Genomic DNA, 24529 nt, shown 5'->3' with positions numbered 1-24529 from the left:
GGGGGGCGGCATGGCTTAGGTCTTCAGTAGATGGTGTTTGGACCATGAGACTCTCTACTGTACTCCTGTGCACACCTCATTTATTGCTTCCATTCATGTTTCTCGTTGCTTGATCAAGTTAGTTGCCAGATTTTTTTCTTGCTTGAATTATTCTTACATTTTATAATGTAATCTTCATTTTAAAATCTCCCTCCTGTTTATAAGCACACCAGGCTCTGTCATGGTTATCTTTCAGTGTGTATTCATTTCACTTGACATATTGTTTTTTTTTGGGAGATAACTTTTGTGTAATCCCCACAGATTTGTCCTAAATAAGCCACATCTCCTCTTTCTCTCTTACTTAAATCTCATACGGTTTACACCCCCCCCCCCTCCTCACACCTTTATTAAATCTTGTAGTGCATTCCCAACAAATGACAAAATTCCATTCTAACAAATGTACAGAACACACCCAGCAGTCATGTGATGATTCTTAAACAAAATTTCAATGCATGTATTTATGATACTATTGATCTCTATGCATTGGATTATAATTGGTTAGTAAATGAAAGCTTTGTTTGAACTAGTTTTTCTGATGGCATTCCTGCATTGAGCCAGAGCCTAGACTGACTCAGTTCAAAAGTGTATTCAAGTGGATTTTCTCTAGTGTCTAAATGTCTTGTGGGATGAGAAATTAGTTTGACAAGGTTTACATTTGTGGGATGAGAAATTAGTTTGACAAGGTTTACATTTGTGGGATGAGAATTTAGTTTGACAAGGTTTACATTTGTGGGATGAGAATTTAGTTTGACGGGGTTTACATTTGTGGGATGAGAATTTAGTTTGACAAGGTTTACATTTGTGGGATGAGAATTTAGTTTGACAAGGTTTACATTTGTGGGATGAGAATTTAGTTTGACAAGGTTTACATTTGTGGGATGAGAATTTAGTATGACAAGGTTTACATTTGTAGGATGAGAATTTAGTATGACAAGGTTTACATTTGTGGGATGAGAATTTAGTATGACATGGTTTACATTTGGTGTTCAGACCATCAAAATAGTGTGTACATAGTTTATTTATAATACATGTACATAATAGTTAATTTATAGTACATGTACATAATAGTTTATTTATAATACATGTATTAAAGATTTTTTTAATTCCAAAAAACTTGCTGGCTAAGTATGTGTATTTGTGTAAAATAAAAACTTACTGGCTAAATCTGATGTGTGTCTCAAACATCTGTTTGGCTTGTTCTAAAATGCCTACCCTCATGTTGTGTTTTTGATGTCAATTTTTCTAGACACCAACTTCTACCCAAAGTACTCTTGGCCTCTGATATAGAACTAGAATTGTATCGAGCATTTTATTTTAGCCTGCACCTTCAACTGCGTTGCTTTAGAAGTATTTAGTTCTGTTCATCTCACTAAATTTGCATTATTTGTATTTCAAGCAAGGAATGTGGTATATTCTAGACCTGTGTAGGGCCTATAGCCCAATTATTGTACAAATAAATATTGATTGCAAAAAGACAGTTGTATATTATTATATGTGTGTATGTATACATGTATATGTATACATACACATGTATATATATATATGTATGTTAATAGGATTTGCCATTTTATTTCTTTTTGTGTGGCTGTTTAAAGGTGATAGCTTTGCTTTTTTTTTAAAAGTGGGGCCATGATGGTATGATTATATTAAAATACTTGAACTCTACAAACTTTTAATAATTACATTTTTTAATAATTTATGGAGAATTCATTAGCAATATTTTATACAAAGTGGATGTTTTTAGTTAAAATGTATGTGTAAATCATTAATAGTCTAATAAAGTATTTATTTTACCATGACTTTTTATTTATACAAGCTTTTTACTTAGTTCCTAATGTCTATTTGCGGATTTGTGGCAAAACAAATATACAAACCTTATCTTTTTCTTCATTCTTAATTTTAGTCTTGGAAGGAATTCCCTCCAACTCAATTAACTATTATGTGTCAACTGATTAAGTGCCATGAAAGCAGCTGACTCCAATTTTAGCCTGCTTTTCTGTTTACAAGGTTTTAATAGTTTTATTTAGTTTGCACCGTCTGTGGGTTTGTGGCAAATCTTGTAACTCAATTTTGACCCTCTTCTAATGCATCAACTTCGTTCAAACTTTCCGAATACATTTCATTTAGAAGACAATACAAGTCTAACTATTTTTAATTTAATTAGATATTTAATTAGTCATTAAAAATTAATTAAACTGTTTCGAAGCTAAGGGGAGATAACAAAATGAAATCACTAGATAAGATTACTATATTCAATAACAGAAGGTGGCATAACTAGCAAGACGCTAGCAGCCAACCAGTCTTGTGAGTTGTGGTTCATGCTGAAGGTTGTTTGGTCATGGTTGGTCGCCACTGTATCAACCACTTAGATCTAGATTTTAGAAGTGGCAAAAAAGTTTCATTTAAATAGCGCAATCTACTGGTTGGTTTTTAAAGCAAATTAAATATTTTATTAGTCGAAGCCTATTTAGATATAGTGTCAACTTCATTTGGAATATATTACTAAAAAGTGGAAAATAAAATAAATATAAAAACCTTTAATGCCTTTATAATAACAACCACAAGCTTTTAATTAAATGGACTGAAAATAAGAAAATATTAAATAAACAAAATCAAATTCCATTCATCAATCATGAGATTTCTTACATTTTTTTAGCGACCAAATGTTTTTAGTTTTTATATTTGTTTCACTGGATTTGCTTCCATAGTCTTTGGCCAACCAAGAACAAAAAAGGCAGCAGTTGTTTGATTACTTTTCAGTTTAGCAGACATGAGCTTTCCTGACTCGAAAAACCTTATGATAGCATATAGATCTAGCAAGCTTTTAAATTCACTGGAAATTAAAAAAATAAAACTAGGCCTAACACGCTATCTTAATCTTTAATCAAAGCTAGATCTACTAGATCTAGATCTATCTATTTAATATTTAAAATATTATTTATAGACTAATTATATAATAGTCACTAAAATTACATGTAAGAGACCAAAGCTTTATTTTTAAAAAAGCAAATATGTTTTATTTTCAGTGCATTTAAGAACTTATTATTTTAAAGATTGTTAAACTTGTTTTATTATACAGCCATCTAGATCTAGATAGATTCTAGGTCTAAATTGTTTTGTTGATGATAGCAATCGCTGGCAAAAATCTTGATTTTTTATATTAGACACGATTATTAAAAAGTAGGATGGGCTTTACACATTCGTGTTGATGTTGCACATGTGATAAATCGTAAATCTGTTCGATACGTTTTCGGGTAAGACAAATAATTTTTTAAACCAATCTTGAACCTGGTAAAACTCCATTTTAGCGTATTTTCTCCCCGCTTCACGTTCACCTCCAGTCGAGCGTATTTTTATTATAAAATAATAAACACAACCGAAACACACCAAAAACGTTTAGGTCTAGGTTAGGCGTAGGGTAGGCTTTTCTTTTTGATGAGAATTAGGCCTACAGAATGTTTTTTTTAAAATTAAAAATGTATCAATAATAGCTAGAACACTAGTAAACTAAGCTAATTTAGCATATTTTAACTTTCTGTGCAAAGTCATTATTACTGAAAAAAAATTCCAAAGTCAGGTCAGCTTGTGGCACCCTCCACTGAACTTGACTGAAGAGTGAAGGAAAAATTATTTGGTAATCTATCGTTTTGGGTACGTAAAATCGCCCGCGGCTATTAATGTACGAAAAAGTTACCTCATTGTCAAGGCTTTAGTAGAAGTATATTAGTATTTCTCGCTAACTTGGAGGCGTGGTCGGTTGCTAACAACAATATGGCGCCCGGACCGGACGTTTGATTTCCGGCGATTTTTCGGCCAAATTCCAGAGACCTTCAACTAATTACATTTAAAAATGTTTACCACGCGCAAAATGGCGGGATTTCCGTGTCATAACAACAAACCATAGGTGGCAGGGTTAGATATGCCAGAAAAGCATTTTAAAATTTGGTTTGGAGAACGGAGGCTAAATTCAAAAGTTGGTTTCATTAAAATTAATAGAATTTTAAAAATATCAACAGTATAGGTACAAAAATGATCATATAAGTAAAGCATTATTAAGTCTATCAGTCTATGAAAAAAGAAATCAAATATTGTGAGCTGTTTTTTTATAAGACCGGCGTCCGTATCACAACCAATTTATTTTTATTTTTTAAAAACCACGTGACCGCTATTTGATGATTACTAGTGAGGAACTCTGGGTGCATGGCCACTTAAAAAGTCTAACCTGATGTGTGGTTTTCTTTACCTTCAAGGGTTAGAAGAGTTGTCATGGAGAGATGTGTTGGACATGGTAGTGATTGACAATAAATATTAAATTAAGTAATTTAGTTTAAAACGAACTAAAAACTCCAAAGTTAGTGCCTAATGGATTAAATATGGATGTCTATTATTCAGTGGTCATGTTTAAATTGATAATTGCGTAAATTCTAGATTTAGTGAGAAAAACTAAAGTATATTGTGATATATTTGTGTCAAATATTATAGATAAATGAATAATAAACCTAAATCAATGGCTAAATAAATATGCCAGAAATTAACTTTAAACAGCAGTGTTTGCGAGCAAGATTTGCTATATAAACAGCAGCCATTTGTAAAATAGAGAGGCTTCCCCCTGTCTCGCGCTATATCCGCTATAAAAAAAAACTTAAACAAGATGGCTGCTATAGTAAATGAGCATGGTTGCATCTGTTGGAAACATCGCTGGTGTACATTTATTACTGAAAAGTTTTAATTCAATTGTTTAGAAACAGGTACATAAATGAAACAAGGAAACATTTTTGTATTTTTCAAAACATAAATCCTCCTCAAAATGTGAAATAATTATTACAATTTAAGGAGTCACCTGTTTTTCACATTACAAGTCGCGGGCGATTTTACGTACCCAAAACGATAGATTACCAATTATTTGACCCGTGACCTTCATTAAAACAGAATTTACTTTCGTTTTTTTTTAAATTTTTAGTAAACATGTGCTTAATCTTACCCAATAAGTAATAAAAATTTGACAATTACTTTTAATTGCTGTTGTAAAGTGAGATAAACAGCTTAATAAACACGTTTTCTTGAGGGGGTGTGACCCGGGTGTGGCACATCGCGTTGTAACTTTAGGTAAAATCACGATATAGCGTCTGAAATTATTGGGTAATGTTCGTTGAGTTTCGGTAACATTCGTTACTGTAAACCATAGTTTATTTGACCATTGAAAGAAAAATAAAGGCGCAAGTGCATTAAATTAATTTTTTAACTTAATTTAATGTTTAACTGACAAAAAATTAGCAACAATTAGTAAATCTAAATATCATTAATAAAGTCGAGTGTAGTAATTGTTTTTTTTTTTTAAGAAACACAGAAAAAACCTGCAGATTTGCGACAACCAGCTCTAGTTCTGTTATTAAAATAAGACAATTAGATTTACTAAAGTTAAAAGTAGTAAGAAGAACTAGAATAATGTTTAGTAGCAGCAATAATTAGCACATACACTTAAAATAATTAGAAATACATATTACTTAGCAAAATAGTATTTAAAATGCAACTAAAATCAATCCTTGCACATTTTTAAACATAATGTATTAAAAAAATATGGCGGCAAATGAATGATGGTTTACAGTATTTCCGGTGGTTTCCGGAAATCGCTCGACAGACTGCGCCATGGTTTTACTGTTTTTTACTGCTGTACAGTTCCGGAATAATAACCGACACTATATCATGATTTTACCTAAGTTTATATTTCTGTGTTTTATGACTATATTTGTTCACAATCAGCGTGCTATGCTTTTAAAATTGATAAAGGGTAAGTATACCAAGTTACAAAACCTGAAATGTAACTAATAATTCATACTTTCAGTTTAAAAAATAATGAAAACGAATCTTTAAACGATCATAATGAATTAAGCGTAAACATTCTATTTTTAGGTGTGACATAAAAAAACAGTCATAAATCTAGCCAAATGATTGGATTCTTGCGCGTCACACATTTTCCCACGCCTCATGTTCACCAAGAAAAGATTATAATAAAATTGCCTAGTAATAATTGTAGTATCCTTTTTTCTCAGAACCAAATGTTTTAATACACGGCTGGACAAGAGTTGAGTGAAAAAGGTTAAGACTGTTAAGATGACAACCTCATTAGCCGCCCAGCTGAAAAAACTTGCAGTCCCTGAAACTCGATCAGTTCTTAGTGGGGATCTCAAGCAAGCCTCATTTTTGTATGATGAAAAACAAGCTGCAACATTTGAAAAGCAACATTTTTATAACATTGGTAACTGTTTTTTTAAAAGTTTAACTGTCAAGAAGATTGTTGATTTATTCCATGAATCTAACTGTGGCTTCCCTATTTGGTCAGGTGTGAATGGGCTTCAGCAGCTGATTGAAAAAGATGAGAGATTTTTGGAATTTGAAAACAATCTTTTCAGTCCATCATCCCAATCACTACAGCGTTATATCCAAACCCCAGATGTTAACAAAAAACTGGATGAAGTCCTGGAAAAATTTCTTTTAAGACTTTCCCCCTACATGCAGTTGAGAGAGGCCCATAAAGCCATGGAATGGATGGTTCACAGGTAGGTCAGGTCAGCCACCACCATGGGATGTAATGCTTCATAATCATTGCAGGAGTAGCGCTGTTCAATAACCACACGGTTTTAGGTTTTATGTTCAATAACCACTTCATAAGATGTATAATGTTCAATAGCCACTTCATAGGATGTGTAATGTTCAATAACCACACAGTTTTAGGTTTAATGTTCAATAACCACACAGTTTTAGGTTTAATGTTCAATAACCACACAGTTTCAGGTTTAATGTTCAATAACCACTTGATAGGATGTGTAATGTTCAATAACCACACAGTTTTAGGTTTAATGTTCAATAACCACTTCATAGGATGTGTGATGTTCAATAACCACTTCATAAGATGTGTAATATTCAATAACCACTTGATTCTAGGTATAATGTTCATTTGCGTAATGTGGATGCTTTGATGATGTGTGTGTTGCCATACCATGATCAAGAGCCTTTTATCATGGCACTGCGTCTCCTAAAACTGGACAGTAATGAATGTGCTAAGTGGAAGTGGCTTGAACCTGTCCAGGTATAGTTTATGTGTTTGTTCAGGGCATTTTTGTTTTTTTTTAATTGAATATTACTAGACTTTAACAAATAGGGACTACATGTACATTGTAGCATAACCAAACATATTTCCTTGAAATACGACAAAACTACAGTATATCAGTATAATTAGTTTGTATTTGCGCATTTTTTTTTTTTGGGAACCAGTTTGTGTGTATGCCCTTTGCTTAGAACCAGTTTGTGTGTGTGCCCTTTGCTTAGAACCAGTTTGTGTGTGTGCCCTTTGCTTAGAACCAGTTTGTGTGTGTGCCCTTTGCTTAGAACCAGTTTGTGTGTGTGCCCTTTGCTTAGAACCAGTTTGTGTGTATGCCCTTTGCTTAGAGAAATATTAATTCCAATGGCATGTTAAAAATTGGTCTAACCTTTTATGAAGTATTGGTTTCCTATACTATATTGAGATAGAGTGTAATAAATGAGATCCAGTAATGTTGTATATCTGATTCCATTCTACAGAAGGGGGGCAGCTTTCTCTCTAAACACACTTTGACCACACATTGTAGAGCTGCTAAAGGATTTCTTGGCTTACTGTGCCAGCTTTTAACCCGACACATTGAGGTACTAGCCTGTTTATTTGATTCATAAGCTGTCATTGTTTAATAAGGAATTGTAGATTTCCCATGCTGGGAGATAGCCTTCTCATTGAAGTATTGACTTTCCAGGCAAACACAGGTGAGGAGGGTATTCCCTCGGCCAGACACCTGCAGAAAGTGCTGACCTTTTACACCCAGACTGTGCTGGGGGCCCTCGTGGCAGCTCCACCAACAGAGTCCACTCTGTCCATTTTAATTCCTGCAGTCACCTCAGGGCTACAGTCACATGACCTGCCAGATCACATGATGTCCTCCTACATGATCCTGAGTCAAATGTTCACGCAAACAACCCTGGCCCAGAGCCTGTTGGAGTCACTGATGAATGTTATAGCAAAGGTTTGTTCAATCTTATCATACTTGGAATACAGAGTCAAATGGTAATAGACCAGCTGTCACATTAGTATATTGAATGTGGTCTATTGCATCTTTATTCCTGGAATGTTCAACTACAGTTTTTATTTATTCCTGGAATGTTCACCTGCTGTTTTTCTTTATTCTTAGAATGTTCAAGCCAATCTCTTGCCCAGTGCTGTAGCTGTTCTTGTCATCATGTTCCAGAAACAAAACGTCAGCAAAGTTACAAAAAAGTAAGTTATAGCCACCAGCCAGTGGCCCTTTTTTTACAGCCAGCGGCCCTGTGTTATAGCCAGCGGCCCTGTGTTACAGCCAGTGGCCATGTGTTACAGCCAGTGGCCATGTGTTACAGCCAGTGGCCCTGTGTTACAGCCAGTGGCCCTGTGTTACAGCCAGTGGCCCTGTGTTACAGCCAGTGGCCCTGTGTTACAGCCAGTGGCCCTGTGTTACAGCCTGTGGTCCTGTGTTACAGCCTGTGGTCCTGTGTTACAGCCAGTGGTTCTGTGTTACAGCCAGTAGATGACCAGTGCATTTATCTTTGTGTCCCTCACACAGGTCCTTCAAATATTTGGTCAGACATCCATCTCTAACCCAGACACTGCTGGCCATGAGTAGAGAGACAGTCACAGAGCCCTTCCTGACACCATTGATGCTGATGCTGACAAAAAGGGCGCTGAAAGCTTTGGGAAACTCACTGACCAGTGACAGCAACCCAGAGGACAATGATGAGCCATCCTCACCTTCTCTGATGGCCATGCTGGTGGACGTCTTGACTCAGGTCACCCTGGACCAGAAAACTGTTTCTGTTGTTGCTAGGTGGGTCAGCTGATACATGGGTCACATAGCTCAACATTAGATACAGCATGGGTCACATAGCTCAACATTAGATACAGCATGGGTCACATAGCTCAACATTAGACACAGCATGGGTCACATAGCTCAACATTACAGCATGGGTCACATAGCTCAACATTAGACACAGCATGGGTCACATAGCTCAACATTAGATACAGCATGGGTCACATAGCTCAACATTAGATACAGCATGGGTCACATAGCTCAACATTAGACACAGCATGGGTCACATAGCTCAACATTAGACACAGCATGGGTCACATAGCTCAACATTAGACACAGCATGGGTCACATAGCTCAACATTAGACCCAGCATGGGTCACATAGCTCAACATTAGATACAGCATGGGTCACATAGCTCAACATTAGATACAGCATGGGTCACATAGCTCAACATTAGACACAGCATGGGTCACATAGCTCAACATTAGATACAGCATGGGTCACATAGCTCAACATTAGATACAGCATGGGTCACATAGCTCAACATTAGATACAGCATGGGTCACATAGCTCAACATTAGATACAGCATGGGTCACATAGCTCAACATTAGATACAGCATGGGTCACATAGCTCAACATTAGATACAGCATGGGTCACATAGCTCAACATTAGACACAGCATGGGTCACATAGCTCAACATTAGACACAGCATGGGTCACATAGCTCAACATTACAGCATGGGTCACATAGCTCAACATTAGATACAGCATGGGTCACATAGCTCAACATTAGACCCAGCATGGGTCACATAGCTCAACATTAGATACAGCATAGGTCACATAGCTCAACATTAGACACAGCATGGGTCACATAGCTCAACATTAGACACAGCATGGGTCACATAGCTCAACATTAGATACAGCATGGGTCACATAGCTCAACATTAGACACAGCATGGGTCACATAGCTCAACATTAGATACAGCATGGGTCACATAGCTCAACATTAGACACAGCATGGGTCACATAGCTCAACATTAGACACAGCATGGGTCACATAGCTCAACATTAGAGCATGGGTCACATAGCTCAACATTACAGCATGGGTCACATAGCTCAACATTAGACCCAGCATGGGTCACATAGCTCAACATTAGATACAGCATGGGTCACATAGCTCAACATTAGATACAGCATGGGTCACATAGCTCAACATTAGATACAGCATGGGTCACATAGCTCAACATTAGATACAGCATGGGTCACATAGCTCAACATTAGATACAGCATGGGTCACATAGCTCAACATTAGATACAGCATGGGTCACATAGCTCAACATTAGACACAGCATGGGTCACATAGCTCAACATTAGACACAGCATGGGTCACATAGCTCAACATTAGATACAGCATAGGTCACATAGCTCAACATTAGACACAGCATGGGTCACATAGCTCAACATTAGACACAGCATGGGTCACATAGCTCAACATTAGATACAGCATGGGTCACATAGCTCAACATTAGACACAGCATGGGTCACATAGCTCAACATTAGATACAGCATGGGTCACATAGCTCAACATTAGACACAGCATGGGTCACATAGCTCAACATTAGACACAGCATGGGTCACATAGCTCAACATTAGAGCATGGGTCACATAGCTCAACATTACAGCATGGGTCACATAGCTCAACATTAGACCCAGCATGGGTCACATAGCTCAACATTAGATACAGCATGGGTCACATAGCTCAACATTAGATACAGCATGGGTCACATAGCTCAACATTAGATACAGCATGGGTCACATAGCTCAACATTAGATACAGCATGGGTCACATAGCTCAACATTAGATACAGCATGGGTCACATAGCTCAACATTAGATACAGCATGGGTCACATAGCTCAACATTAGACACAGCATGGGTCACATAGCTCAACATTACAGCATGGGTCACATAGCTCAACATTAGACACAGCATGGGTCACATAGCTCAACATTAGATACAGCATGGGTCACATAGCTCAACATTAGATACAGCATGGGTCACATAGCTCAACATTAGACACAGCATGGGTCACATAGCTCAACATTAGACACAGCATGGGTCACATAGCTCAACATTAGACACAGCATGGGTCACATAGCTCAACATTAGACCCAGCATGGGTCACATAGCTCAACATTAGATACAGCATGGGTCACATAGCTCAACATTAGATACAGCATGGGTCACATAGCTCAACATTAGACACAGCATGGGTCACATAGCTCAACATTAGATACAGCATGGGTCACATAGCTCAACATTAGATACAGCATGGGTCACATAGCTCAACATTAGATACAGCATGGGTCACATAGCTCAACATTAGATACAGCATGGGTCACATAGCTCAACATTAGATACAGCATGGGTCACATAGCTCAACATTAGATACAGCATGGGTCACATAGCTCAACATTAGACACAGCATGGGTCACATAGCTCAACATTAGACACAGCATGGGTCACATAGCTCAACATTACAGCATGGGTCACATAGCTCAACATTAGATACAGCATGGGTCACATAGCTCAACATTAGACCCAGCATGGGTCACATAGCTCAACATTAGATACAGCATAGGTCACATAGCTCAACATTAGACACAGCATGGGTCACATAGCTCAACATTAGACACAGCATGGGTCACATAGCTCAACATTAGATACAGCATGGGTCACATAGCTCAACATTAGACACAGCATGGGTCACATAGCTCAACATTAGATACAGCATGGGTCACATAGCTCAACATTAGACACAGCATGGGTCACATAGCTCAACATTAGACACAGCATGGGTCACATAGCTCAACATTAGAGCATGGGTCACATAGCTCAACATTACAGCATGGGTCACATAGCTCAACATTAGACCCAGCATGGGTCACATAGCTCAACATTAGATACAGCATGGGTCACATAGCTCAACATTAGATACAGCATGGGTCACATAGCTCAACATTAGATACAGCATGGGTCACATAGCTCAACATTAGATACAGCATGGGTCACATAGCTCAACATTAGATACAGCATGGGTCACATAGCTCAACATTAGATACAGCATGGGTCACATAGCTCAACATTAGACACAGCATGGGTCACATAGCTCAACATTAGACACAGCATGGGTCACATAGCTCAACATTAGATACAGCATAGGTCACATAGCTCAACATTAGACACAGCATGGGTCACATAGCTCAACATTAGACACAGCATGGGTCACATAGCTCAACATTAGATACAGCATGGGTCACATAGCTCAACATTAGACACAGCATGGGTCACATAGCTCAACATTAGATACAGCATGGGTCACATAGCTCAACATTAGACACAGCATGGGTCACATAGCTCAACATTAGACACAGCATGGGTCACATAGCTCAACATTAGAGCATGGGTCACATAGCTCAACATTACAGCATGGGTCACATAGCTCAACATTAGACCCAGCATGGGTCACATAGCTCAACATTAGATACAGCATGGGTCACATAGCTCAACATTAGATACAGCATGGGTCACATAGCTCAACATTAGATACAGCATGGGTCACATAGCTCAACATTAGATACAGCATGGGTCACATAGCTCAACATTAGATACAGCATGGGTCACATAGCTCAACATTAGATACAGCATGGGTCACATAGCTCAACATTAGACACAGCATGGGTCACATAGCTCAACATTAGACACAGCATGGGTCACATAGCTCAACATTAGAGCATGGGTCACATAGCTCAACATTACAGCATGGGTCACATAGCTCAACATTAGATACAGCATGGGTCACATAGCTCAACATTAGACCCAGCATGGGTCACATAGCTCAACATTAGACACAGCATGGGTCACATAGCTCAACATTACAGCATGGGTCACATAGCTCAACATTACAGCATGGGTCACATAGCTCAACATTAGATACAGCATGGGTCACATAGCTCAACATTAGACACAGCATGGGTCACATAGCTCAACATTACAGCATGGGTCACATAGCTCAACATTAGACACAGCATGGGTCACATAGCTCAACATTACAGCATGGGTCACATAGCTCAACATTAGACACAGCATGGGTCACATAGCTCAACATTAGATACAGCATGGGTCACATAGCTCAACATTAGATACAGCATGGGTCACATAGCTCAACATTACAGCATGGGTCACATAGCTCAACATTACAGCATGGGTCACATAGCTCAACATTACAGCATGGGTCACATAGCTCAACATTACAGCATGGGTCACATAGCTCAACATTAGACACAGCATGGGTCACATAGCTCAACATTAGACACAGCATGGGTCACATAGCTCAACATTAGACACAGCATGGGTCACATAGCTCAACATTACAGCATGGGTCACATAGCTCAACATTAGAGCATGGGTCACATAGCTCAATATTAGACCCAGCATGGGTCACATAGCTCAACATTAGAGCATGGGTCACATAGCTCAACATTAGACACAGCATGGGTCACATAGCTCAACATTAGACACAGCATGGGTCACATAGCTCAACATTAGATACAGCATGGGTCACATAGCTTAACATACATGGGTCACATAGCTCAACATTAGAGCATGGGTCACATAGCTCAACATTAGACACAGCATGGGTCACATAGCTCAACATTAGACACAGCATGGGTCACATAGCTCAACATTAGATACAGCATGGGTCACATAGCTCAACATTAGATACAGCATGGGTCACATAGCTCAACATTAGACACAGCATGGGTCACATAGCTCAACATTAGACACATCATGGGTCACATAGCTCAACATTACAGCATGGGTCACATAGCTCAACATTAGACACAGCATGGGTCACATAGCTCAACATTAGACACAGCATGGGTCACATATCTCAACATTAGACACATCATGGGTCACATAGCTCAACATTAGATACAGCATGGGTCACATAGCTCAACATTACAGCATTGGTCACATAGCTCAACATTAGACACAGCATGGGTCACATAGCTCAACATTACGGCATGGGTCACATAGCTCAACATTAGATACAGCATGGGTCACATAGCTCAACATTAGATACAGCATGGGTCACATAGCTCAACATTAGATACAGCATGGGTCACATAGCTCAACATTAGATACAGCATGGGTCACATAGCTCAACATTAGACACAGCATGGGTCACATAGCTCAACATTAGACACAGCATGGGTCACATAGCTCAACATTACAGCATGGGTCACATAGCTCAACATTAGACACAGCATGGGTCACATAGCTCAACATTAGATACAGCGTGGGTCACATAGCTCAACATTAGACCCAGCATGGGTCACATAGCTCAACATTAGATACAGCATGGGTCACATAGCTCAACATTACAGCATGGGTCACATAGCTCAACATTAGACACAGCATGGGTCACATAGCTCAACATTAGATACAGCATGGGTCACATAGCTTAACATACATGGGTCACATAGCTCAACATTAGAGCATGGGTCACATAGCTCAACATTAGACACAGCATGGGTCACATAGCTCAACATTAGATACAGCATGGGTCACATAGCTCAACATTAGACACAGCATGGGTCACATAGCTCAACATTAGACACAGCATGGGTCACATAGCTCAACATTAGACACAGCATGGGTCACATAGCTCAACATTAGACACAGCATGGGTCACATAGCTCAACATTAGATACAGCATGGGTCACATAGCTCAACATTAGACACATCATGGGTCACATAGCTCAACATTAGACACATCATGGGTCACATAGCTCAACATTACAGCATGGGTCACATAGCTCAACATTAGATACAGCATGGGTCACATAGCTCAACATTAGATACAGCATGGGTCACATAGCTCAAAATTAGACACAGCATGGGTCACATAGCTCAACATTAGAGCATGGGTCACATAGCTCAACATTAGACACAGCATGGGTCACATAGCTCAACATTAGACACAGCATGGGTCACATAGCTCAACATTAGACACAGCATGGGTCACATAGCTCAACATTACAGCATGGGTCACATAGCTCAACATTAGACACAGCATGGGTCACATAGCTCAACATTAGACACAGCATGGGTCACATAGCTCAACATTAGACACAGCATGGGTCACATAGCTCAACATTAGATACAGCATGGGTCACATAGCTCAACATTAGATACAGCATGGGTCACATAGCTCAACATTAGATACAGCATGGGTCACATAGCTCAACATTAGATACAGCATGGGTCACATAGCTCAACATTAGATACAGCATGGGTCACATAGCTCAACATTAGATACAGCATGGGTCACATAGCTCAACATTAGACACAGCGTGGGTCACATAGCTCAACATTAGACACAGCATGGGTCACATAGCTCAACATTAGATACAGCATGGGTCACATAGCTCAACATTAGACACAGCATGGGTCACATAGCTCAACATTAGACACAGCATGGGTCACATAGCTCAACATTAGAGCATGGGTCACATAGCTCAACATTAGACACAGCATGGGTCACATAGCTCAACATTACAGCATGGGTCACATAGCTCAACATTACAGCATGGGTCACATAGCTCAACATTAGACACAGCATGGGTCACATAGCTCAACATTAGATACAGCATGGGTCACATAGCTCAACATTAGATTCAGCATGGGTCACATAGCTCAACATTAGACACAGCATGGGTCACATAGCTCAACATTAGACACAGCATGGGTCACATAGCTCAACATTAGATACAGCATGGGTCACATAGCTCAACATTAGATACAGCATGGGTCACATAGCTCAACATTAGATACAGCATGGGTCACATAGCTCAACATTAGACACAGCATGGGTCACATAGCTCAACATTAGACACAGCATGGGTCACATAGCTCAACATTACAGCATGGGTCACATAGCTCAACATTAGACACAGCAGATCATAGAATTGAGATGTGTTATGACTGCTATGTTATGACTGCTATGTTATGACTGCTATGTTATGACTGCTATGTTATGACTGCTATGTTATGACTGCTATGTTATGACTGCTATGTTATGACTGCTATGTTATGACTGCTATGATTTCAGACAAGTTCTGGGTTGGTTCCTTAAAGAAGATTCTGCAATGGAGGATGATTCTTATACAATTGAACATGAGGGGCCATTTCATATTTTCAGACTTTTGGAAAATAAGTAAGTCCTTCATACTTTAGACTAGGTGATTAGAGGACATAAAGTCGAGGGGGAAAAAAATGTATCTCCTGGTGATAATTTGTTTTCTCCAGGTTCCCTGCTGTGCTGGACTGTGTGATAAAAGAGTTGAGCGCTGAGAGGAACAGTGAACAAGTGCTGAATGTTCTCAACAGCCTGTTTGAGAGGTCAATGCTAGCAGCTGACAGAGACCTGGTTTCTGACCCGCTGTCCTGTATGGTCATCTGTCTGCATCATCGCCAGGGCTCCGTTCGCAAGAAGGCAGTTGAAAGATTATTGCAAGATACCAGCTTGGTAAGGTTGCCTATAGTTCTAGTCTTATGTCTAGAGTGGTTATTGGAGAAGTTTCAGATCTTTTTAATTGTAGTCAATAATTCAATTGGTTGGTTAGGTCTTGTCTGATGTTCAGGTTTGGTTAGTGTAACAACGCATATTTGTCTATGAGACCATGCGGTGTAATTGTGAGTTCTTTCATCCAAGAATACGATCAACAGTTCTTACAACTTATAACTTTATTTACATTAACAAATAGATCCACAAGAATAGTGATGGTAAGTCCATAGAAAAAACGACAATCAAACTACAATCTAAAAACAAAGTGACGTTGTCACATCTTCCAACATTCTGGTCTTGTCTGGTGTTAAGGTTAGGTTAGGTCTTGTTTGGTGGTTAGGTTAGGTCTTGTTTGGTGGTTAGGTTAGGTCTTGTTTGGTGGTTAGGTTAGGTCTTGTTTGGTGGTTAGGTTAGGTCTTGTTTGGTGGTTAGGTTAGGTCTTGTTTGGTGGTTAGGTTAGGTCTTGTTTGGTGGTTAGGTTAGGTCTTGTTTGGTGGTTAGGTTAGGTCTTGTTTGGTGGTTAGGTTAGGTCTTGTTTGGTGGTTAGGTTAGGTCTTGTTTGGTGGTTAGGTTAGGTCTTGTTTGGTGGTTAGGTTAGGTCTTGTTTGGTGGTTAGGTTAGGTCTTGTTTGGTGGTTAGGTTAGGTCTTGTTTGGTGGTTAGGTTAGGTCTTGTTTGGTGGTTAGGTTAGGTCTTGTCTGGTGGTTAGGTTAGGTCTTGTTTGGTGGTTAGGTTAGGTCTTGTTTGGTGGTTAGGTTAGGTCTTGTTTGGTGGTTAGGTTAGGTTAGGTCTTGTTTGGTGGTTAGGTTAGGTCTTGTTTGGTGGTTAGGTTAGGTTAGGTCTTGTTTGGTGGTTAGGTTAGGTTAGGTCTTGTTTGGTGGTTAGGTTAGGTCTTGTTTGGTGGTTAGGTTAGGTCTTGTTTGGTGGTTAGGTTAGGTTAGGTCTTGTTTGGTGGTTAGGTTAGGTCTTGTTTGGTGGTTAGGTTAGGTCTTGTTTGGTGGTTAGGTTAGGTCTTGTTTGGTGGTTAGGTTAGGTCTTGTTTGGTGTTTGGTTAAAGACTACAGCCTAGACATCAGTCAGGTGATGAGAAATATTGTTGAAGCAAAATGTTTGTTCTCAGATGGAAGACAAGGCCAGTGTCCAAGCAGCTCTGACCATAAGGCTACAGGACGAGGATCCCGGTGTGGTCAAGGCAGTGTTGGAAAACCCTCAGGTAAGGCAATCCTTATATGACTTGCTACCTACAGCTGTCAGAAATCACTTGCTTGCTGACTATCCTAGCATCTTAGAACTGACATGACTAAATTCTATTTTTAGCACCTATGGGAGTTGTTTGAAGACAAAACGTTATTGTACAACACCTTGCTAAAGAAACTGGTGGCAGCTGGGCATAAACCTGGCGTGTGAGTATTGTTGTGGCCATAAGCCTGGCGTGTGAGTATTGTTGTGGCCATAAGCTTGGCGTGTGAGTATTGTTGTGGCCATAAGCCTGGCGTGTGAGTATTGTTGTGGGCATAAACCTGGCGTGTGAGTATTGTTGTGGCCATAAGCCTGGCGTGTGAGTATTGTTGTGGCCATAAGCCTGGCGTGTGAGTATTGTTGTGGCCATAAGCCTGGCGTGTGAGTATGCGTATTGTGGTGATGATGAACTGAGCAGAATGTGTTGTTTAGGAATGAAACAAGAGACTTGCTGCTGCAGTGCTTGTGCTGTGTGCCCCCCAGTGCTGTCAGTGAGAGTCAGCTGACTCTAGTGCTGCTCTCCTACCTGGTTCTTAGAGATGAGACAGAGCTGCAGCTTGCAAGAGATTTGTTGAACTCCCCAGTTGCCCACTCACAACACCTGTTGGCACACATCAGATTGTGTAAGTTGTAAGACAAGCCTATCATTCCACCAAAAGCGGAATTGTTCCCCTATATTTATTATTTTTTAGTTCCACCCTATCCACATTTAGACCACCATCACCAGACCACTATCACTAGACCACCAACACTAAACCACCAACACAAGACCACCAACACAAAACCACCAACACTAGACCACCAACACAAAACCATCAACACAAGACCACCAACACAAAACCATCAACACAAGACCACCAACACAAAACCATCAACACAAGACCACCAACACAAAACCATCAACACAAGACCACCAACACAAAACCACCAACACAAAACCACCATCACAAAACCACCAACACAAAACCACCATCACAAAATCACCAACACAAAACCACCAACACTAGACCACCAACACAAAACCACCAACACTAGATCACCAACACAAAATCACCAACACAAAACCACCAACACAAAACCACCAACACAAAATCACCAACACAAAATCACCAACACAAGACCACCAACACTAGACCACCAACACTAGACCACCATCACAAAACCACCAACACAAAACCATCATCACAAAACCACCATCAACAGACCACCATCACTAGAACACCATCACCAGACCACTGTTTATCTCACCAGCCTGGCTTCCAGTGTTGGGCCAGCACCAGGACGACGAAGGATTGACAGTTGTGTTTTTGAAACTTGTTGAAGCCATTACACAATTTATCATCTCCAACAGCCACCACACTGATGACTATGTAAGTATGTAGTCTAGAGGTAGCCAATAGAAGGAATATAATAGAAGTGGTAAGAACTAAACCTGTCCACAGTCCCCATTCCCATCTGTCCCCAGTCCCATCTGTCTATGTCCCATCTATGTCCCCAGTCCCATCTGTCTATGTCCCATCTATGTCCCCAGCTCCAGTGCCTGTACAGAAGTTTAGATGCCAGCCCTAGACCAGGTTCTGCAGCCCTGTTGCTGCTCCACGTCTACCAGAGGCTGATTCAAGAAGTGGAGAGGGACCAAGATAAAGCTGTGCTGCAGTTGCAACTTGCTGAAACCTTGCCAGATTTAATGGCAAGAAAGGTAAGGAATAAATGCCTCTCAGCTTGCCAGCCAGATTGATAGAAACACTACCTGACATTACAGTACCAGGTAGATTTGTTTATACTAGATATGAATAATCAAGCAGCTACAATAATAATTGAGATCACTATTTTGATGTTTTAACCTCCTAACTTTTTATGTGGCCATGTTTGCCAGAGAATTTTCTTTAGTCCAATGTGCCCACATTTGCCTCAACTCTATTTAGTACATTTATTTACCCTTAAAAATGGAGATCTGGCCAGTAATGATATTTTAAAGATTTGTTTGTGCAGAAGCAGGAAATAATTGCAGGCAATATAATAAGTGAAACTAACACTAATTAAAAAGCTGTTTAATCAGGGTTTATTGATAAAGTAACTAAAATAGAGATATTGAAAAGTAAAGTAGCTCCAGTGACTACGTTGAATATTTTCAGTTTTTTTCCATTCTGCAATAGTATTTGAAGTTGAGTTTTATGTTTTTCTGTGATTAATGTAATTTGATTCATTATTGGTAAATTATTAAGCTATTTAATCTGATCCATATTAAACTTGAACCATTTTCCTGTGTAATGCTGTTAAATAATTTTTATTAAAAAGTGCTGTGGTTGAAAAATGCATCATCATTTTGCTTGAGTGTATGGCGTATAAAATCATGTTTAGACATGGACTGGAAAAGGTTAATGTCTTTTCTTAAATTTCTCTTTTGTTTAAGCTGATGCTACTAAAGACCAAAAAAAATACACCATTAAATTTAGCCCAAATGTCTAAGGAGGAGATTGTGCAAGCAACCTTGTCTCATTTGGTTTATCAGGGTTGTCTGCCCCTGTCACTTCTGGCAGCTCTACCTGCAATGTTGGACCTGGCCTGTGTGCCCCAGGCTCTTAAAGGTGGCTGTTGTTAGCTGTTTGTTTACCTTATGGGGGGGGGGTTGTTGTTAGCTGTTTGTTTACCTTCGGGGTGGGGGGGGGGGGTTGTTAGCTGTTTGTTTACCTTGGGGGGGAGGCTGTTGTTGTTAGCTGTTTGTTTACCTTGGGGGGGAGGCTGTTGTTGTTAGCTGTTTGTTTACCTTATGGTGGTTGTTGTTAGCTGTTTGTTTACCTTATGGGGGGGGGGCTGTTGTTGTTAGCTGTTTGTTTACCTTGGGGGGGAGGCTGTTGTTGTTAGCTGTTTGTTTACCTTAGGGTGGTTGTTGTTAGCTGTTTGTTTACCTTGGGGGGAGGCTGTTGTTGTTAGCTGTTTGTTTACCTTATGGTGGTTGTTGTTAGCTGTTTGTTTACCTTAGGGGGGCTGTTGTTAGCTGTTTGTTTACCTTAGGGTGGTTGTTGTTAGCTGTTTGTTTACCTTAGGGTGGTTGTTGTTAGCTGTTTGTTTACCTTATGGGGGGGGGGCTGTTGTTGTTAGCTGTTTGTTTACCTTGGGGGGGAGGCTGTTGTTGTTAGCTGTCTATTTACCTTGGGAGCTGTTTTTTTTACCTTTGAGAAATGAGTTGTTCTTCCTGCTTCCATCCTCTAAAGTTTCAGCCCAACATTTTCATTGACAGACTGCCAGTTTTGGGTGCTGCCCCAATCAGCCTTGACCCCAGAGTCTACATGGCTCAAGACAGTGGCTGTGGTGATCAACTTTTTATTTGAGCTGTCTACCAAACCTAGCAGTGCTGTCCAAGAAGTTGCCAAGTGGTGCTTTGTCAAGATGACTAAGGTAAGCGCATATTTTGGTTGGGTTTTTGATAGATTTTCATTTTGTTTCTTGCATATTTTGGTTGGGTTTTTGATAGATTTTCATTTTGTTTCTTGCATATTTTGGTTGGGTTTTTGATAGATTTTTTTTTCTTCACATTGTCCAAAGTTTCTAGTTAGCCAAAAAAAATTTTTAAAAAGTTATTACTTTCAGAATTTAGTTGGTTTTAAGTTAGCCCTTGTAAAAAATTTAAATTATTACTTTCAGAATTTTGTTGGTTTTAAGTTAGCCCTAGTAAAAATTTAAATTATTACTTTCAGAATTTTGTTGGTTTTAAGTTAGTCCTAGTAAAAATTTAAATTATTACTTTCAGAATTTTGTTGGTTTTAAGTTAGCCCTAGTAAAAATTTAAATTAGATTTTTATTACTTTCAGAATTTTGTTGGTTTTAAGTTAGCCCTAGTAAAAAATTAAATTATTACTTTCAGAATTTTGTTGGTTTTAAGTTAGCCCTAGTAAATATTTAAATAAGATTTTTATTTCTTTCAGATTTTTGAGAGCGCCCGTGAGTTGATGAAGTTCTTGTGCATGATGATGATGTCAAGAGACAAAGATGGAGTCAGCTGTGTGCAGCGTGCAAGGATGCTGCAGTTTGCCTGTGTCTACGTTACCTCCTTGACACGTGCAGAGAAGACCTTGGTCATGTCTGATCCTACACCTGGTCAGTGGCTTTGTCCAGCAGTTCACTATGTGCAAAACATTAGCCTTCACACACTACATTACCATCCTGTAGTGCTACCTTCACACACTACATTACCATCCTGTACTGCTACCTTTACACACTACATTACCATCCTGTAGTGCTACCTTCATTCACTGCCTTACCATCTTGTAGTGCTACCTACAATCACTGCCTTACCATCCTGTAGTGCTACCTACAATCACTGCCTTGCCATCCTGTAGTGCTACCTACAATCACTGCCTTACCATCTTGTAGTGCTACCTACAATCACTGCCTTACCATCTTGTAGTGCTACCTACAATTACTGCCTTACCATCCTGTAGTGCTACCTACAATCACTGCCTTACCATCCTGTAGTGCTACCTACAATCACTGCCTTACCATCCTGTAGTGCTACCTACAATCACTGCCTTACCATCCTGTAGTGCTACCTACAATCACTGCCTTGCCATCCTGTAGTGCTACCTACAATCACTGCCTTACCATCCTGTAGTGCTACCTACAATCACTGCCTTACCATCCTGTAGTGCTACCTACAATCACTGCCTTGCCATCCTGTAGTGCTACCTACAATCACTGCCTTGCCATCCTGTAGTGCTACCTACAATCACTGCCTTACCATCCTGTAGTGCTACCTTCATACAGTTTTATTACCATCTTCTAGTGCTACCTTCATACAGTTTTATTACCATCTTCTAGTGCTACCTTCATACAGTTTTATTACCATCTTGTAGTGCTACCTTCGTACAGTATTATTACCATCTTCTAGTGCTACCCTGCCTACTTATGCTGCTGTCCAGTAAATTTGAACTAGTCAGGAAAACAGCCTTGACAATCATGGGGACATTGAGCTCTGAGCTACCAGTGGAGGCTTCATGCCAGTGGCTTGTTGAGAGACTACTGAGTTACAAGCAAGAGATCACACAAGACCAAACATTTTTCTCTACAGTAAGTTGACAGTCTAGTGGTTTACAGTATGAAAAACTACAAAAATGGTCTAACACTTACTTCTTATATACCAGTTAAGTACCACCTTGCAGTGCTTATAAATTATATAGTTTTTTATTGCCTTTTATATGTATGTTATGTATATACTACAAAAATTGAACCCATTTTTACAAGTTTGTATAATTTTTTTTATATTCTTGTATAAAACCAGATTTCAGAAAATTTCAGAATTTTAAAATGTGTACTGAAGTAGATAAAATTATTATGTAAAAAAAAAATGTTAATAAAAATGTATAGACATATTCATATTTAATAACGCACATTTAATTGTGCAAAGAACTGTGACTCACTTCTTTCAAGATGTATTTTAAAAATTTTTTATTTAGATAATTAAAGTTGCCAATTGAAAAATTGGTTTGGCCAATCTGGTGCCCTTATTTGTGGTTAGACCAATCTGGTGCCCTCTATTTGTGGTTAGACCAATCTTGTGCCCCTATTTGTGGTTAGACCAATCTGGTCCCCCTATTTGTGGTTAGACCAATCTTGTGCCCTCTATTTGTGGTTAGACCAATCTTGTGCCCTCTATTTGTGGTTAGACCAATCTGGTGCCCCTATTTGTGGTTAGACCAATCTGGTGCCCCTATTTGTGGTTAGACCAATCTGGTGCCCCCTATTTGTGTTCCCTTTATCACTTGTCAACCACAGAGGCAGCTTTATAGATGTTGATATAATGATTACATAACCAGCTGAACTGGAGTTTTTTTAACATTAGCTGTGACAATTAAATTTGTGTGAAATGTCTCTCTAAAACAAAAAAAATTCTCCAGATTTTAGCCAGAGTTTTGGTTGGTGAGGAGAGAAAACCATCCCAAGCCTCACCAAAACGCAAGAGGAACAACAGCAACCTACCAGCACACACCAAGACCTTGAACTATCTCCTCCATCTCCTGGAACTCAGTCAAACTCCTGCACTTGTCAAAGTTGGGCTGCTGACTGCACTTGACAAGCTTGATGATGTTGTAAGTTGTCCACACTAGCTTGATGATGTTGTAAGTTGTCCACACTAGCTTGATGATGTTGTAAGTTGTCCACACTAGCTTGATGATGTTGTAAGTTGTCCACACTAGCTTGATGATGTTGTAAGTTGTCCACACTAACTTAATGTTGTAAGTTGTCCACACTAACTTGCTTTTGTAAGTTGTCCACACTAACTTGATGATGTTGTAAGTTTTCCACACTAGCTTGATGATGTTGTAAGTTGTCCACACTAGCTTGATGATGTTGTACGCAGGTTATACACATTCTTTAAAATTTAAGAAGTAGAATACTAACCAATTTGTAGTGAAATTGCACAAGCAAACTTGTTAATGTGCTCACCACATACCTTAATGTACTCACCACCTACCTTGATGTGCTCACCACCTACCTTGTTAATGTGCTCACCACCTACCTTGATGTGCTCACCACATACCTTGTTAATGTGCTCACCACCTACCTTGATGTGCTCACCACCTACCTTGTTAATGTACTCACCACCTACCTTGATGTGCTCACCACATACCTTGTTAATGTGCTCACCACCTACCTTGTTACTGTGCTCACCACCTACCTTGTTAATGTGCTCACCACCTACCTTGTTAATGTGCTCACCACCTACCTTGTTACTGTGCTCACCACCTACCTTG

The 24529-nt window shown here is 39.4% G+C and overlaps 1 protein-coding gene and 1 long non-coding RNA gene across 2 annotated transcripts in view; both read left to right on the top strand.

Annotated features, from left to right (window-relative positions):
• The first annotated feature begins 2 nt into the window (after positions 1-2).
• LOC131957404 (uncharacterized) lies at positions 3-1832 on the top strand. Its single transcript, XR_009389106.1, has 2 exons — positions 3-686; positions 759-1832. It is a non-coding gene; the product is annotated as an uncharacterized LOC131957404 (long non-coding RNA).
• Positions 1833-3226: 1394 nt separating this feature from the next.
• Positions 3227-24529, top strand: part of LOC131957461 (HEAT repeat-containing protein 1) — a 48912-nt gene continuing 27609 nt past the window's right edge. The window contains exons 1-20 of the mRNA XM_059322296.1: positions 3227-3293; positions 6090-6295; positions 6380-6596; positions 6982-7126; positions 7618-7719; positions 7824-8090; positions 8256-8341; positions 8664-8924; positions 16084-16188; positions 16281-16500; positions 17659-17751; positions 17856-17941; positions 18210-18400; positions 19029-19147; positions 19309-19476; positions 20191-20365; positions 21019-21176; positions 21704-21875; positions 22666-22844; positions 23672-23863. Coding sequence (XP_059178279.1) covers positions 6151-6295; positions 6380-6596; positions 6982-7126; positions 7618-7719; positions 7824-8090; positions 8256-8341; positions 8664-8924; positions 16084-16188; positions 16281-16500; positions 17659-17751; positions 17856-17941; positions 18210-18400; positions 19029-19147; positions 19309-19476; positions 20191-20365; positions 21019-21176; positions 21704-21875; positions 22666-22844; positions 23672-23863 — 3081 coding nt within the window. The 5' untranslated portion in view covers positions 3227-3293; positions 6090-6150. The remainder of the gene's footprint in view (positions 3294-6089; positions 6296-6379; positions 6597-6981; positions 7127-7617; positions 7720-7823; positions 8091-8255; positions 8342-8663; positions 8925-16083; positions 16189-16280; positions 16501-17658; positions 17752-17855; positions 17942-18209; positions 18401-19028; positions 19148-19308; positions 19477-20190; positions 20366-21018; positions 21177-21703; positions 21876-22665; positions 22845-23671; positions 23864-24529) is intronic.

This window comes from Physella acuta, unplaced genomic scaffold, assembly GCF_028476545.2.
Source record: "Physella acuta isolate Inbredline_101_S28 unplaced genomic scaffold, ASM2847654v3 ptg000081l, whole genome shotgun sequence".
Classification (NCBI taxonomy): Eukaryota; Metazoa; Mollusca; class Gastropoda; family Physidae; genus Physella; species Physella acuta.
The sequence above is the reverse complement of the archived record's forward strand: the minus strand, read 5'-3'. Positions and strand labels throughout refer to the sequence as shown.